The sequence below is a fragment of the Anser anser genome (assembly GCF_964211835.1).
Source record: "Anser anser genome assembly, chromosome: 6".
Lineage (NCBI taxonomy): Eukaryota > Metazoa > Chordata > Aves > Anseriformes > Anatidae > Anser > Anser anser.
This window is the reverse complement of record NC_139726.1, coordinates 5,770,055-5,787,952: the sequence shown is the minus strand read 5'-3', so window position 1 is coordinate 5,787,952 and position 17,898 is coordinate 5,770,055. Positions and strand designations below refer to the sequence as shown.

Sequence of the window (17,898 nt, the reverse complement as noted above, 5' to 3'; positions counted from 1 at the left end):
CCTATTCTTTTTTCCTTTCTTGTTGTATTTAGCTAGTTTGCACGTTGCCTATCACACACCTTGTGGAATCTCTATACTCCTGCTCACCTTTGAAGCTGCATCCTTGGAGACAATCCTGTCTTGGTGGGCAACGCTTGCCCAGGTAGCCAAGCATCCTTTGCCAGATTTAATCTTGCTCCCTGAAACTTGCTGTTATAAGATTGTGTAGGTGTTCTTAATTAAGAGGCACATTGTTTCACATCCTCTGGGACACAACTATTGCTTTGTTAGAGACATCTTCTTTCCTTATGGACTTAATTAACTGCTCTTGTCCCAGTGAAGGGTAACGCTTCCTACACCCTCCCCTTTGGAGAGTCACCAAGCAGATCTCGGTGTGAAGTGTCCTCTTCAGTGAACTTTCATATTTTATATCATGCTGTACAAATAAACATACTTGATGCAGCAAATAAATGGAGTTTGGATGTTTGCAGGTTATTGCTTGCTCCTGGCTGATGAGATAGCAATTAACCACGCTGGAGTGACAACAAGTGTGGGGTGACTGACCTCAATATATTCAACTTTGGTAGACAGTAACAATTGTTCTGATAATAATGATGCCAACAAAAATTGGATGTGATACGGAAGTATGTGACAAGATTCAGGTTGTCATTCTGTATTTATTGGATATGGCTATTTAAACAGACAATATAATCACTGTTTTTTAATTACATTGTCATTATAGTCAATGTTTTGCTATTTCATTTAGTGTTAATGTGCTTGTTAACCTAAATTACCTTATTCCTTTATTAAAACATTTATATTTCAAATAATGTTTTTTTTTTTTTTTTAAAAAAAAAGGTCAGATTTATAGCATATGAGAAGAAAAATGTTTAATAATGTTTTTAAATTTACCAATTTGGAACCATTCTATTTACAAAAGTTGAAATATATTATTAATATTTTAAGATACTTTTAGCAGTAGATGTAAATGTTAATGGATAGTAGGAACTTCATATTAGGACAGCAAAAGAAAAAAAAAATTGCTCTCCTGATCATAGCCCCTTAAAATAACGTAGTATTTTGTTGCAATTTTGATATTCCTTAGGTAAGGGCACTGTTGTTTAGTCAGATTGATTAATTCAGTGACAGGAGATGTTCTTCAATCCTTTAACACTTATTAAATTTATATTAAGACTGATCAATGCATGATGAGAGCGGGCATATAGTTTGACAGATAGTCTTAAAACTGGGTAGACAAGATATTGATTAGCCATACGCACAGCTTTTAACTCTCTGGTGTGCTTCAGTCCTGGAAATCCCAAGTAAAGCACTTTGCTTGTGCAAAGAAGTGGGGCCAAAACCACTGGTGGTGGTGTCCCATCAGTCCTTCTCGCTGCACTGTGGGACATGACAGTCTGTAACCTGCAGTTCCTGCACAGTCCTTCAGTGCATGCCATTACTTTTTACTGTCGCCACAGTACTAGGGGATTACTTTCAGCTCTTCGGCTTGCTGTGTCCCAGTGACCTTGCATATTTAATCATAATTGGAAGTCAAGTGACTTTTACAAGACATGAATGTTAATTAGCTTTCAAATTGCTAGAGAGGGTACTTTGTCTGGAGATCCTCTGATTGCAATAATTAATTAGTTGTGCGAGGTCAGCCTCCTGTCTTGCACAGTTCATTGAACGGCATCTTTTCAAATATTTATAAAGATGTTTTAGTACCTATCACTGAAAGCTACATTAATGCTTTAATTTTAAGCAGGAAAAAGGACAACCTAATATTGTCAGACATGACTTAGACAGTATATATAATGGCTATCTCAAATTAGCCATTTTATTATGTTCTTTTTTTTTTTTTTTCTTCTTTCTCATGTCAATTAATAGCGGGGGGAAAAGACACTTGATTCTGCAGTACAGGAAACAAACCAAAAAAATGAATTAAAGCTGTGATTGTAGCCTAATTAACATTAAAATATTGTTCAGGGCAATGAAGTATTAGGACTTTAGGAATTTCAAGATAATTAGAATAGCTAAAAGTATACGGAAATTCATCGCACGTCTATAACAAAGGCTTCACATCTTCTGAGAAGTGTCAGATAGGACACACCAGGGCAGTACAATGTATGAACCCAATCACGCTCCTCACAGACAAAAACGGGAGAAGGTCACAGTCTTTTTATGACAGACCTATTTTCAGACTGCCTATTGAACTACAAAGTCCCATGAGGTGGATGTGTTTTCTTGAAGCGCAGTAGCGCACCAATGCCAATTGAAAGGCCACCGAAAGAGCCTGGGCATGGGATCCAGGCTGGGGAAGCGCAGGCTGCACACCAGCCTCGGGGCTCGCACGCAGCGTGGCTCTTGCTGCAGGGCAACTCCAGGCTGCACAAAGCATCCCTGTTATAGCCTTGCTACTAAAATGAAGTTCAATGACTAGCAGAGATCTGTAATTTGAAAGTGTGACCTCCGCAGCGAGGACAGCAGTGCAGCATGGCATACTTTCATGCTTTATGCCATTTAAACAAAGAGGCTCTGCCCAGTATGTGCTGGGCAACTTAAAATTAATTGCAGCTACATTCCTCCTCCTAGCAAAACCAGCAACTACCATCAGGTTTTTAAAGTAGAGTGTCTAGGAGCTTGCATCCTTAGGGCAGGATATGCAGACATTGCTTTTTTGGGTGGGGTGGAAGGAGAGATGTTAGGATCCACAGACATGCCTGGAAAAGGGCAACTATAATCAAATGTACACAAGAGTCTTCCCACCCCACCTCACCTCGCCTCGCCTTGCCTCACCTCGCCTCGCCTCACCTCACACCTCACCTCACCTCACCTCACGTCACCTCACCTCACATCTCACATCACCTCGCCTGCCTGTTCTTCCTTAAGGACACCTCTTCTGAGACTTTGTTATAAAAGGTGGCAGACCCCCTTCTACCATGTGGGAACATTAACGTTATTTTCATTGCTTTCTTTTCCTTATGAAAATTGGTTGTGGATCAATTTAAAAAGGTGTAGAGCTGCTATACTTAACACTTCTGTAACTTCGAAGCTCCAGATTTACAAAATACTCATTTTCATATCATATTTCACCAAACATGAAGAATTTCTGTTGGGCAATGCCCATTTTCATATTGAGCACCCCTCTCCAGCCTTTCTAAAGGCTTCCAGAATATTTAGCAAATTCCCACAGGCTATGTGAGCTTGCACCCGCAAGAGATGAGGTTTTGCTAACTGTCCTGCAGGTACATTGTGGACAAGGACATTAGCCATGCAACTAACACCAAACCTTTTAATAGCTTGGACTCAGAATCAATAAAACTAAGATAAAAATCTTAAGTTTCTTGCTATGTTAAGCTCACAGTGGCAGTATTAATTCCACAACAATACAGGTCTATTTGCTCCAGTTCATTCTTGCCAACACGAGGAACTACTGTTTGAAATTCAGGACTCATGAGAGCCACCAGGAAGCAGGTATCCCAGGCTCACAGGCTAAAAAGGGCCACCTATGTAATGCCATTTGCCAAACTTCGATGATACCTTAACTGAGCTATCAGCATGCTGTCAGACACCTTTCAACACTGATCACTGTGGTATCTCAGGGAAAATCATCGTTGCCAGTTTATCAAGAAGTCCTCAGAAACACAGGCAGCGAACCATTGCAGAGACTTGCTCCAGCAAAACAAAGGGAGGGGACACACTGCAATTGAACAACAACTTAATTCCTCTCTGGAAAGAAAGGTCACTTACCTGGGACTGCACTTCTTTAAGGTGCTTTGTCTATATGTACACTCACACAGCAAGCATGTCTATACACAAATACTGCAGACAGAGTAGCCATAAGGACACATCTAAGCTTTGCTGCTTTCATAGTATTTTTTTTTTTTAATTATTATTATTTTTTTCCCACAATATTCACAGCTCCGTGTAAACATCTCAGGAGAAACATTTTGCTCGAGTCTGACACACAAGCCAGATACAGCCACTTATCCAAGCAAACGGTGTCTGAGCTGACAGAGCACCCCTTAACCTCCCCTTCAGAGGTATGCATATGTGTTTATTCTCTGAACACCATGAAAGAAAGGCTGTGCATGATGTCCACCAGTGGAGCGTGAGGTCTGGGACAGAAGACAGAAAGCTGCATGTGACATACTCTCTGCTATACCTTTCCTATCACTGGCACCCAGCAACACTGTGCTCTTCACCCATGCCTTCCCAAGGAACCAGAACTTCACCATCCCTAGCTTGAGGTACTGTATTAGCCATGTGAGCTATGCCCAAATCTTCCAGTTGTCAAGTAAGTTAAAACTTTGAATCTTAACATTGTCTCTTGCTATTTGGACGGAGCAAGACCTGATGTAGGTGCTGGGCTAGGACAAAGCTCAGCTTCTGGCACCAGGTTGCCCACCAGCACAGCTGGGCCTGTCGACACAGGCAGAAACCCATTCCTGAGGCCCTTCCCAACTTGAGTTATTCCAGTGGCTGAACAATGGTCTGTTGAGCAGATTGTCTCTTTGGCTAGTACTGCCTTAAATCTAACATGTATATTATTATCTTACACTAATCCCCAAACACCTACTTACGTGACACGAGATTGCTGCTTGTGCCTCACCAACACGAAACAAGTGAGAAACCATTCCACTGCACAGCTCTTTTCTAAAAGCTTCCGAGTTGAAAACTTGTGTTATGTTCAGATTTGTTTATTTAAGATTCAGAAACATTCAGTGACCAGATTGTATTTTTTTTTCCCTCCAGACTGAACATTCACTTGACATGTAGTAACATAAAGAGCTTAACAGTAACCCTAAATTAATATATCCCATGAGTTCCTGTGGCAGTTACAAACTTTCCTTTCAACTTACCTGTTAAAATGAGTTTACTCTGATTAAATACACATCAGTTCAGATACTATACATATTGTGTTTGTTTAAATATCTTGAAATATCTTGATAAAAAAAAAAAGTCTAATATTGGTTTAGTGGATATAGTTGTATCTTTTTTTTTTTTTTTCCCCCCCAGGTAAAACTTGTTCAGCATCCTCCAGAGACCAAGAGACCAGCAGTTTCCTCTATTCATGTATTACTTTGAAGGCCGCTGTCAGAGGTCATGGGAGTCACAACATGTACTAAGTGATGTGCAGCTGGCATAAGGAACCAAAAGATGCTTTATGCTTCTTTTCTCCTTTTTGTCATCTTACAATATGGGCACTAAACTAGAAACCCTTATTTTCATCAGATCTGTATTTCACACATGTGGAGATGGTAGGCGTGATAAATTAGAGAACCAAGATGATAAATTATCATCCCCTCTGTCAGCCATACCTCTGCTCACCAATCCATCTCTCTAAGACTTGAAAAATTCCAAGTGCCTCAATTTCTTTGTAGTGATGCCCAGGGCTAGACAGACAAGTTTCACTGTTGGTTTGCTTGTTCCACATGAAAAATGTCTTAGTTTTTAAAGCTGATTACCCAGACAACCTTTTATTATCAATGTCATTTCCTTCTTTTATCACCTTCTCATCCTCCAAAAAGGAGAAGGAGAAGGAACTCTTTTATGTGAAACAGATTTTTGGAAATGTATTGAAATAAAATTTTATTACGTATGTGACTACACTAGTTATAGTCACTACCAGCTTGATAAGAATAAATTAATTATTGTTATATCAGGACCTTCTCTGTGATCTTGCTGATAGCTGATCAACTTGGGAAGAAATTTTAAAGGCCTTCCACTACAGAGCTTTTCTTTCTTTCTGTAAATAACAGACCCATGATTAGCGAACGAAAAACATTCAAAAATGACAATCAAAATAAATATTCTCAAATGCATTCCTAGTCCCCAAACTGTTTTCATGTTATCTTAATTGTGCAGAATGACTAATCAAAGTAGCACCAGCAGCATCAATCCCGATGTGTAGCTTTGAACTTGTCTTGTCGTACTTCAATGTTTACGCAAACTCTTGCATAGAAGAATGACAGCCTCTATCACAAGGCAGAGACTCCATGACACTGTTATTGTGTGTGAACATACAGAATGTCTTTAAATAATAATAATAAGAAATCATTAGAGAATTCCATAAAGTTTGGCACAAATGCTTTTTTTTCATGTGTTCTGTTTAAAGCTTCTCCATTCAGCAAAGCAGTTTGCAATATAGCTTGTATTGAAGCACATCACGTCACCCTTCAAGCTTATGTGTATTTTTTTCTGTTGAAGGAAAATGTGTGCAGTGAACGTAAAAAGTGACAGAGCTGTATCATGGTCACCCAGGAACTTGAAACCATGCCTTAGACATAGCCTAAACCTAAGAGGTAAATGAACAGTGTATTTCAGGGTTAGATTTATCAGAAGTTCCATTTCCCTGAATAATTTTAATAGCTGATATTCATGGAACCCACAAACTGCTTCACACTGCTAACAAAAATTATTAGTATTGTGGAAAAATAATTTTACCCTGATGAATTCAATGAAATAGTTATAGTACTAGCATTTCACATGAAATGTCATTAGTACTTTCAGGAAAGCAACCACAAACAGCCTTGCAACTATACCCTGAAGAGACGGATGTTTTAATCAGTGATACAAGCACATTTATCCAATTTTTGTTTTCTTCTAAGTTTATGTCAACTTAAAACACACAAGAATCTATGGCATTAAGAACAGCAAGAAGTTTGTGGAAATGTAGGAAGTTCATAATTTTGTTGTTCCTTGCAACTATTTATATAATTTCCTGCGCAAAAATATTTTACTGAATTTATGAGGATGCATATACAGGATACTAATCAGGTTCTCAATCTTCCACCCTTCAGCTCCTTGCATCCTGTCTGCAGATACAGAACTGGGGACTGAGGCCCCAGAACTGGGCTCTTAAAGGATTGTGAGAAACAGCTCCTATGGAGAACCTTGGCAAAGTTAAAAACAAATCAAAAAAATCCAATACAAGAATTATTACGAGGTTTAATTTAAAGATCTTTAAGGCATGGCAGTGGTAGAGCAAAAGAACTCCATCAAAATTCTGCCTAAAAGCTAAAGATCAGATTCTGATCTAATATCCAACATCTAATAACTCCACTGACATCAACTGTGTATTTCTATGAAAATAAATAAATTTAATTTTTAATAGTAATTTACACGTAAGCTAGTGTAAAGTAAATGAAAATGTCTCACTGAAAGGAAACATGACACATCACAATAAAAAAATTTCATCTGGTCTGTATAAGAATTTATGATTTCAAACTCATGTTACCTGCATATCCACTAGTTAAAATCAGTTCTGCCAGAGAATTGAAGATATGAGGATTTCTCCACCAGAAAACAGACATTTCTGAGAAGAGCACATGCTCAGACCTCATAAAAACTATAGTTTTATAAAAATTGAAGGGCCAAATCCATATCTGATGATTTCAACAGAATAAAGGCAGAACCTGTGGAATCATAGCTGTGTGGTATGAAACTATTTAATTTGGGATTTTTGTTCTAAAATTCTATTGACATAATATACAGCTATACACTTAATTTATCCAAACGTGCAGAGCTGCAAAGAACATCCAAATAGAAGTTGTATAAAAAGCAAAAATTGTCATTAAAAAAGGAATTTAGCCATTCGTACAAAGTAATGTTCTTTCCCTTCAATTTGCTTTTCTTTAGTTTTCATTTTAATCTTAAATTTAAAAATTAGTCAACACACTGAATCAAGTATGTAGATTTTCATTTAAATAAGTCAGTCAACAATTTTTTTTGTATAAAGTATTTAACACTTCATTGTAGAAACATAGGCAAAATGACTATTATAACCAAAATGAAAAATACTGTTCAATCTAAAAAAATGTACTTAAACAAGAACCTGAAAAAGTTTATGATATGCATAACATCGTTCAAGCAAAATTGCACTAGTATTACATAAATCAGGAGTTTTATAAAGGCCCCAATATGGCAAAGTTTAGAAATAGGTAGTATGCATGCACAATAGTACAACAAAAATCTCTTATAAAACAGCAGTTATTTTTGTAATGCTTGTACAAAGGGAGTAAAGAGCAACCACAAACATATTTAATCTGTTAGGTTAATATATTATGATAGCTAAAAGTCAGTCATGTCTAGCAGAGGAAGGAAGAGTCCTCCACAGTATATATGTGTGAATCAGTCTTTTGTGCCTTTAAAGTTATGTATAAAATACTTTGATTCAGTTCAAACCTGAAAGACATTGTATCCTTTATTTCCATCAAAATTAAAAAAGTTGAGTCAGATTTTCCTTCTTAGCAACAACAGAAAACAAACCAGGTCAGAGCAAGTGCTGGAAACTGATACTGAGGCTTTTCACTTCTGATAACTAGATTTTGGTATTTTACCCAGACTACTGAAACTCGGGCTTAGGTGAGGTTTAACTAATATGCAATTTGGTTATGTTTTATCTCATCAATATCCCAATTTATTTTTATTTAAAGCATCTGCTGTGTTTCGGATTCCTTAATATCTCTAAACAAGTATGATTTTTTTTTGTGATTGCCAAAACTGAATGCTGTGATTGTGTGCGTGTGCTTAAGGTGTTTTGTGTGTATGCGTTTCCCTACTGCTTGGTACATGTTGAGGAATTATTAATCCATAAGTAATTCATATGATTAAGTGAATAAACATATAATGCATGTGTAGGCAATGCCCTCTTGTGCTCTAGGGTGGCTACTGTCCTAAAGGACTCTTGGAGTTCATATGCTTTGTCCCACAGCAAGTAAGGTTTCAGCTTCCAAGATATATTGTTACTATGTTCTATAAGGTTTTAATAAATACAAAGCTTGTTTACATGGTATATATGTTTAGTATAGCATGTACAGTCACTGAATTTCTGAAACATAATCATTGTGTTCATGCAGATCATTAGATGTTTCATTTCTATAATCTTGTTTACTTCTTGGCAACCTAAAGCTAATTTAAAAGCAAGTTATGTTTGTTTGTGAAAAGTTATCTAGCTTTATCAGGATCTGAAGAGAAATTCTAATGGGCACAAAGAAGAGAGTAGACCATTCAATCATTCTTTCACCATTTAAAATAAACAAAATTACACACTGTACTACAGCTTCCAGACTACATAATGAAAAAGTGCAGATACCATCTTCATTGATTAAGTAGAACCAAAAAAGTTCATAGAAAATAGATTGCTCATTTTCACGCTACAAACGATAATGTTGTTTGCCATTTTAACAAATTTAAAGGTGTGTTATTTCAGCAGCATTGTTATAAGTTGTACCGTAGTGCAGTTTCTTTTTCATAAAAATACCTTACAAATGGTCAGTCAAAAGTCATCAGCAAAAGAAAAACTCAGAAAACATCAACAAAACAAAAAACAGAGGTAATGCTGATGCCAAAACAATTATAATACTGTTGGTACATAGAAAAGTAATCCTTATATTTTATACATTTATACAGAGTATAAAAGGTAACAGCAGATTATGCCACAGTCTCCCTTATCCCAATATCTATTTTCTTTGGAAGGAGTTCTCTTCTTTCATCAACGCTTGCTAAGGAGTTTCGACAATTTTGTCCATCCATGTATAACTTTGCATATACTGGATTGGAGTAATTTGTTGGCTGCAGAGAAATTAAGCATACCTTAGATCAGTCAGATTAAACCAAAATAAACATTTATGGATATGGAAATGGGGTTGTTAAAGCTAGAACAAGTACACATAAAATATAATTGGACATATTTAATAGATACCTGGACTTCTGCAAACCTGATAATGGGTTAATTATTTAGTTCAAATTAAATTCATGATATGAGACATGCTATTAAAATAATCAGTGACATGACATGCAGCATAGTATGATATTAAAACCATAAAAGCAATGACAAAAACAAAAACCTTGAAAAATGTCTCTGAAGTTCACTTGTCCACCTTATTAAAACCATAAGATTTCAGAATAGGTATGAAGAAGTTTATAGAGAAAGTGCACTGTGAGACCATGTGACGCGTTTAACAGTAGAAAACTGCAACCAACAGTTTCCATATATTACCTGTTCTAAGACATCAGCATCCCATCAATAGCTGACCATGTTTTCGAATTCTGTGGCCCAAATATACAACATGATTTGACCAAAAATTCAATACTTTTGTAATGAAAATTAAACTTTGTTTAAAAATAAACCAGCATAACTATTAACATATCATAGTATTTACAGATTGAGAAATATTTTCTCAACAAGTTAGGTAGCTTGGACTGTAACGAAAAAATCTATTGAACTGAGTAATACTTCATTATAGGACAAGTCCATTTTTAAGTCTGCAAAGCACTCGAGTATATGAGAAATCTCCTACATATGACAGTGTAAAAGGATGAACATGGATGAAAACTTACTCTCCTATCACTAATGCTAAGGCAAAAGCACTCCCCAAGGTTTATAATATAAATGTCTCAAATAATTTCTTCATACTTTGTGCCTTTATTGTCTTCTAGAAGACCTTTACTATCCAACTAGATATTCAGACTTTACCTATAACAACTGGAAAGGGTACTTTATGGTCAAAACATTCCTTTCTCATAACCAATGAAACAGTACAAATTTGCTTACACAAATATAAATGTTTACAAAAAGTAGAAGAACAGGAAGACAAAACAGGTAAATGAATTTGTTTGGTGTATGTAAGAAGTGATTAAATTTTTTATTACAGCCCCTACCCCCTCAAAGGTGGGTAGATTTTCTTTATTTGAAAATATGCTGAAAAAAACACTTGGGTAACAAGGAATAAAAGGAGTCCAGAATCTTAACTTTCCTTTTTCCTGTTTATCAAAACTCTTTCTGAACCCAGGGTTCAGATATTCTTAAGGATGGCTAACTAAAGCAGCTACTCCTTTGGGTTAGTTAAAAGCTGCCTATTCTATCTATTACAGATGACAAAGTTACTGCCATACTTTCTTAGAATGGAGGAAGAAAAAGGTGAGTCACATTTATTAAAAAAAAAAAAAAATAGAAGCTACTCTTGTATGTTTTTGGAAATTAAATATGTAATAACTGCTGCTGTAATTTATGAGAGCAAAATCTCATTTAAGCCTGTCTATTCCAATTGAATTGGAGATCTTTACATTTGTCATAATGATTATCATCAGCAAGTTAGGTTTATTCCAACTGACAGGACTTTTTATTTCTTTGACCATCACTGTTAAGGGTGATAACTACAACAGTACAAAGACTCTTGGCATTTATATAGTGCCTCACAGACAGTAGGCTCTGTCTCCTGATATCTCTTTGAGTAGGTCCTAATGTAGTACAGTGAGGCACAATAAGTAAATGGAGTGTCTTGAGTAACAGAGTTACTGCTGCATATGGACATATATTCTAGGTCTCCTCGTCAATGGTTCTGTAGTCCATCAGAAACATCATACCCTCTACAAATTGTTACATTTTCAAACAATAAAGGACATATTACAATCATGCAAGAATGCAAATGGCACAAAAGATGAATATATACTGAGGCATATGAAAATGAATGTCATATTGATATCCCTTTTTAATATTTTAAACTTCAATGTTTGCAAACATCACGCTGAAGTGTAGTCAGTCTGATACTTTAAAAGTAACTACCTTAAGATGTTATTCAAAAATTGATTGAAAGCTGAGCAATCAAAAAATGCATTGCAAATATTAAAGGAAATTGTTCATTTTAGTGTGTATCAAATTCCTTTAAAATGACTTTTTTTTTCATTTACGTGGGAACTTATTTCAGCTTGATAAACTTCACTAAATGTCTGTACATACGAATTGAAAATACATCAAGATATATGGCTCCGAATGCTATGCTAACCTTACATGCTATGAAAAAGCATCACTTTTCTCACTGGCTTTGCATCCCTTTGTAAAGATACATTTGCAGTTTTAGATCTTTGTATGCAGAGAGGAACCCCTTATCTCAAAATGAAAATGTATTAATCCCTGTCATTCTTCCTGACATTAAAAAAAAGAAAAACAAAATGAAACCACACACAAGATACCTATATTCTAAAATGACAGACAAACTTTCTTTAGTGAGGGGCTGTGGTGGAATGAAATGAATTTGAATCATCATTTCTCACCCCTGTTGATAGTGGTCCTTTCAAGTCAGAGTTTAGGTAGATTGATGGAGTTGTGTGGGGAAGCTTGAATGCAGTGGGCCCTCCCCCTATGTATCTGGCCTGTATAAACAGAAAAATTCAGTTTCTGTGCTAACAGAGTATTTTCCATGTGTACTTATAATCACTGTTAAATAATGTTTTCAATCAGTGCACTGTTTATTTTAGAGTGTTCAACAGCAATAATAATAATAATTAAAAAAAGCTCATTGCATGTATTCTTCAGCTTGAAAAATTCCTGCATTCAGTCTGAGAAAAACATTCGGCATTTTAAAACCATTTTTTCATTAAGTATTAGAGCCCGACTTCAAAATGAGCACTGGTTCAGTTACTCACCCTCCAGGGAGTAACTCCATTTTCAGCTTACCTCTTGTACTCTGCACACTGACTATGTGATTCAGCGATGACATTCCTAGAGCTAACAGTAATCCGGTTATTGCTTTGTCAGAAATGCCACAGAATGATGGCTGCCCTTTGGTGTATGTCTGATTACAGAGCTCTAGGAAAGATATCGCAGCATTACCCTGTTCATCCCATGTCACATCACTCAGGGTGTTCAGTCACTGAAGAGTGCTGCTGCAGAATGACAGCATCCTTTACAAGAAAATGATAATACTTACTAGTTTCGTGTAAACATTTAATCTATCTATCCAGCCAGGACTCTGAATTCTTTATGCCTTTGGGAGTTTTCATATATGAAGTAAGTTAAATCTTCTATGTACGAATACATTCTTTCACACTTCAAAAGGTAGACTCTATGATAATGTATTTCCATTCAGTATTTGTGAATAGACTAAGAAGATGATTAGGCAACTCAAGGCAGAATGTCTGTGACAAAACTCACTTCACAGTTTAGTTCCAACTCTGTTTTGGTAAAATACAGGCACTAGGAAAGAATATCCATCATCAAGCATCAGACTGCAAAAACAATTGTTAATATACACAGGAAGTTTCTTCTAATGAAACCTAACTTGTCTTTATGTCCACTATGTAGTTAAATCTAAACAGCATCATTTTGTTTCTATTAATGACAAAGGCAAAATCTTTTAAAGACATAAAATGAGTAGTGTTTTGGCCACTTGAAAAAAAGAATTACCTTTTCTGCATTTACAGTAAAATCTGAGGCTAAAAGACCACCTTCACTGTGATCATGGCCCACCTCATACATGTTATATGATGGATTGCCAATTTCAACATTGATTCCTCCGTTTATAATAGGCTGTCTTCTGATAGTTTTTGTCCTGTAATGCATAAACACAAGAAATAAGCTAGTGACTTAAGCTAGTAGCATACAAGTGTTGAACAGCTAGACCTATTTTAACATTTACAATCTTCTCGGAAGAGATTTAAAAACATTAAATTTTACATAAAAACATTACATTTCAAAATATAATTATAAGAAAAAAACAAACGTTCTTTATTGAAGTCAACTCTATTTCTCTTCTGAAGAGTGATTATTTAACTGTTGAGAATGACTTCTTCCACTTAAACAATTTACAGACCAGCAACTAGTTTTAACAATTTGGCTATTACTGAATCTGTTGTTTAGGAACAGCAGCATCTGACATCCACGGAGCCTGGCAGGGTCAGCATTACTAATGGTACAGCCAGAAATGTATTTTGTTGGCTTTTCAAAAAGAAGAAATATATATATATATATATTTTTTTTTTCCTTCACACTTCTTCACACATTTCTAAAGGACTTAAAAGGAGACATTATCTCAGTTTTGGAGGTAGGTTAACAAGCCTCAGGAGAAAGGAAGATGCTCAGGAACAACCAGCAGACCAGCTACTGGACTGAAGTAGGTGCTTTGCCATCTAAGTCTTCTGAGCCTTCTTTAGTAGGCCACATCAATATTATTTGGAATATTTCCTTGTTAAATCTCCCTCTCCACTACCACCATTTTGCTAAACACAAGAAAGTCAACAGCTCTTCCAAGTGTCTTTATACAGTAGAAATTCCCCAACAACTCTGTACAGCTTTTGAAGAAGTCAAAATATCTACTACACTCCCTAATGTAATTATGAGCTGTAGGGCAGCTAAAAGTCAAGAGAACAAAAGATTCACTGTTCAGTGCTGGAACTTGACTTTCTGTACAAGATAAATACAGTACTGATGACGAGGCTCAGGACTCTACAGTAGGTACTCTGAACATTGTTTACATCTTCACTACAACTTACACAAAATCGAAAAGAACTAATCAATGTAAATAAATCAGAGTGAACTATAATTAGAAACTGGAAATTCTGCACAGGCTCTACCTGCAGGTATTCATAGACATGAGCAATATTTCTTAATTACATGGTTCCAAAGAAATACATTAATTCTGCTTACTAAGTTCACTAAGTCTCTGGATAAAATTATTAACACTTTTTCAGCCTTGGCAGGATTGAGCAAACTCGACAAGAAAGAACTATATCATCTTATTTACTGCAGGTGGAATACAAACACAGTAAATATCAATTGTTCCAGCAAGAACCAAAATGTAACTAACTAATTGTATCCAGAAACAGTTTTTTTTTTTTAATATTCTCAACATTGAAGATTTTTGATATCAAAAAGGTGCACATATTTCAAAGATTTACTTTTTATTGCATACATTACTATAAAAATACTTACCTTCGTTTTCTTTTGCAAAGAAATAATCCAATTACCAGAGTAGTGATCAAAGTCACCAGTAAAACAAGAGGAACAATGATTGCAATGCTTCCTAAAACAGGAAAAGGAAATCTCATTGATCATTCACAACTAAGTCTAATCACAGCTGTAAAATAGTTAAATTAATTTTAAAAAGAATAATTTTCCTTACCAACAAATTTCATGTGATAAGCTTCATTGATTTGAATGTTGAAAAAATATCACAGATACTGGTGTAAACACTACCAGAATTTTTGTCAATTAATCATACCTGAGTTAATTCTCACCACACACACACCTCTCCTAAACCCTGCCCTTGTTTGCAGTGATAACATACGAAGGTGCATGGAATTGCCACACACTTTGGGCTTAAGTAGCATGGTCACTGATATCAACTGCCTCCATCATCTTCAGCAGTATATTTAAGTATTTAAGTCACAAAACTAATAATTTAAAAGATTCAGTGCATGGTTCTGATTGAAGAATTCTGTTGTTAGCATTAATATATATTTATTACTTTTATTTGTGGGAGACAAAGTGTAGTAAGCAATATTAATTTCTGTGTGGTTGGCATATCCCTTCCTTTTACTGCATTCTACTCAGGAGCCAGTAATTTTGTTATGTTGATATAAGCAATCAAGGCAACTACAATAATGCTTAATGTAGCAGAAAAACAGTGCACAGATCAGACAGCAATGTTAAAGCAGAGGAGGGAGCAGGGAAGAAGAAAATCAGCTGAACATTATTTTAGCAGATAACTAAAATGAAACCTGAAAAAGTAAGGTCAGCAGCGGTACCCTTCTAAGAATTTCTCAGCTCTTGTAATTCGTCAATAAAAAAAATACATACAAGTACTTTTATGTTATAACAGCTCTCAAAGTGGTCCTTACAGACCACAGGACTCCAGCATGAAGCCAATGTGGAATGAAATGCATTTCCTCTAATATCACAATACTTAATTGGTGGAAAATGAAAATACTGCTTGCTGTTTCATTGACTAGATGGGTTGATTCATGACAAAATAAGATGTTGGCAGTCTGCTCTACATGAAACAGTATTAATAAAGAAATGCAAAAAATGTCCTTGAATTCTACCTGAAGGCTTACTGGAAGCCAAGTCAGATTCTCAGAGGCCTAAAATAAAGTACTATCGAAAAAAACATTAACGATTCTGAATTCACTTCAGCTTATAAAGATTCAACATGTAAAGAACACTAAACAATTGCTATTTTAAGATAGCATTTGTGTAAATACCTGGATGAAGTTCTCCTTTAGGGGGAAAAAAAAAAAGTTCATTTTGTCTTGGCATGTGAACTTACACAAAAAGCCCTGAAAAACAGGCTACTAAGCCTGAGCTGCTGTCTGGGAACCATGGTGCAGCCTGGGGTCTAGCAGAAGGCAAAAGATGAACAGATGTTTCCTGAATCATAGCATGTATTCCTTCAACAAGAAATATCTAGCTAGGTTTTGCCTGCTTTTTTGCCTGTTTCCAACTTGTAAGTTTTATTTCACTTGTCTGGATTGCTAGGAAGATTTCATCTAAGCATCAAGCTGACCCGAATAGTGGGCTATTCATTCTCCTGCTCCTCTTGGGTTAAATGTGACTGAGACATATAGCAAGGTACCATCAGCATACTCTGCACTGCAGGGGACCTTGTCCAGTTTAAACTGCCAATGCCATAGCAATGCCATCCTTTTATGCTTACAGATATGTTTAAAAAAAATACGACAGGAGCTATTCTTATTTTCAGGATGATTTTCACAGCAGGTAAAATTCAAACCTCTGCAGACAGCCAATGCCAAAGTTATGAACTACTTACAACTCTATTTTTGATGCTTTCAGTGGGACTTAAATGGTCAGAGGTCTTGTACTAGTTCTCTGCACAGCAGTGGTATCACCAAGCACTTGTCACTTGATACATTTTAAGAAAAGTGCAGGCTAGCCTTGAAACAGTGAGTGTATGGCATATGGCACATATCCAAACCTTCTCATGAAACAGTGTCAATCAAAATGTTAAAAAAAAAAGGAAAACCTTTTTTTTTTTTTTCAATTTAAAACAGGTAACCAGCACATATCATATCACAAACTCATATTCTAAAGTATCAGCAGGTTAACATTTGATGAGCGATAGCAGTTATTTGAAGTACTTACTTGTACTAATGTTGTCAGACTTGCTGCTTTTGGGAGCTGGCCTCTCACACTGTGTGCCTGACCAGTTGGCTGAACATCTAAAAGGATCCAATTAAGATGGTAAAATTAATAGATGTCAGCTGTTAACACAGTAACCTATTAAAGAGACCACCAGCATCTTCTCAAGAGCTACACAAATGACAACTGTGATTCTACAAAGAAAACAATAAGCTTCATGAAAGGAGTCAACAGTACTCTGCCATAGCACTTAAAACATTCTAAGTTCTTAGTTCAAAACTACAGCTTTGTATCTTCAGTTGCTGTTATTATCACTGCAATCTTGATTCCAGAGTCCTTTTCTAAAATTATTGGATAATAAAATAACCAATCATATATTAATGTACCTTATACCAATTACCGCCTACTATGCAATCATGAAGGAGCACGTGAGCTGTATCCATGCATAGATAACTTAGTCTAGCAAGGTTTATTTGTACTATGTTTTCTTAGGGTCAGCTTTGATCTAGAAGCTCTATCAGCCACTTCCACATTGCAAAAAGAATACTTGACTGGACATAAAGCACCACACACATCCAGTAACTCACACTATCTATACTAATTGCCTCTTCCCAGGGTGCTGCTGCTCCCCTTTACGCTGAATAACGCAAAGTTTACCACAAAATTGTTCTTACAGACCTGGCTGTAATAATTTACTTGCACAATTAAGATCAATCTTTGAGTAATATTCACAAAGCTACTGAAGTTTTCCTTTTCTTTCTATTCACATTTAAATGTTTTCCTGAAAATTCTATAATAAAATGCTTTATCTTTTATTAAATTTTAGCTATATAAGTACATACATATTTATAGCAATATATACATATGCATGTAAGAGAGTTAAAGCATAAAAAGCTACAAAACTGAAGGGATAGGAGGATCTCCATTGGCTTCAGAGGTCCTTGAATACTGATAATGTTAAGAATAAATATTTTGTGAGCTAGCTACCTGGATGAGCACAAAGTTATTCAGCTGTAATTTCCTTGTGTGAATATCAATAT

At 35.8% G+C, this 17,898-nt stretch overlaps 1 protein-coding gene across 10 annotated transcripts in view; it reads right to left on the bottom strand.

The window, feature by feature from the left end:
* Positions 1-3,250: 3,250 nt before the first annotated feature.
* Positions 3,251-17,898, bottom strand: part of LRP1B (LDL receptor related protein 1B) — a 546,211-nt gene continuing 531,563 nt past the window's right edge. For 7 of the 10 annotated variants that reach the window (XM_083841828.1, XM_083841835.1, XM_083841836.1 and 4 more), the window contains 5 exons: positions 16,862-16,938; positions 14,693-14,783; positions 13,169-13,313; positions 12,037-12,135; positions 3,251-9,555 (listed from right to left, as the gene is read on the bottom strand). In XM_083841828.1, the coding sequence (XP_083697954.1) occupies positions 9,415-9,555; positions 12,037-12,135; positions 13,169-13,313; positions 14,693-14,783; positions 16,862-16,938 (553 nt within the window). In that variant the 3' untranslated portion in view covers positions 3,251-9,414. Of the gene's footprint in view, positions 9,556-9,982; positions 10,033-12,036; positions 12,136-13,168; positions 13,314-14,692; positions 14,784-16,861; positions 16,939-17,898 lie in introns of all 10 variants that reach the window. The other 3 variants (XM_083841832.1, XM_083841834.1, XM_083841833.1) reach the window with 3 other exon arrangements.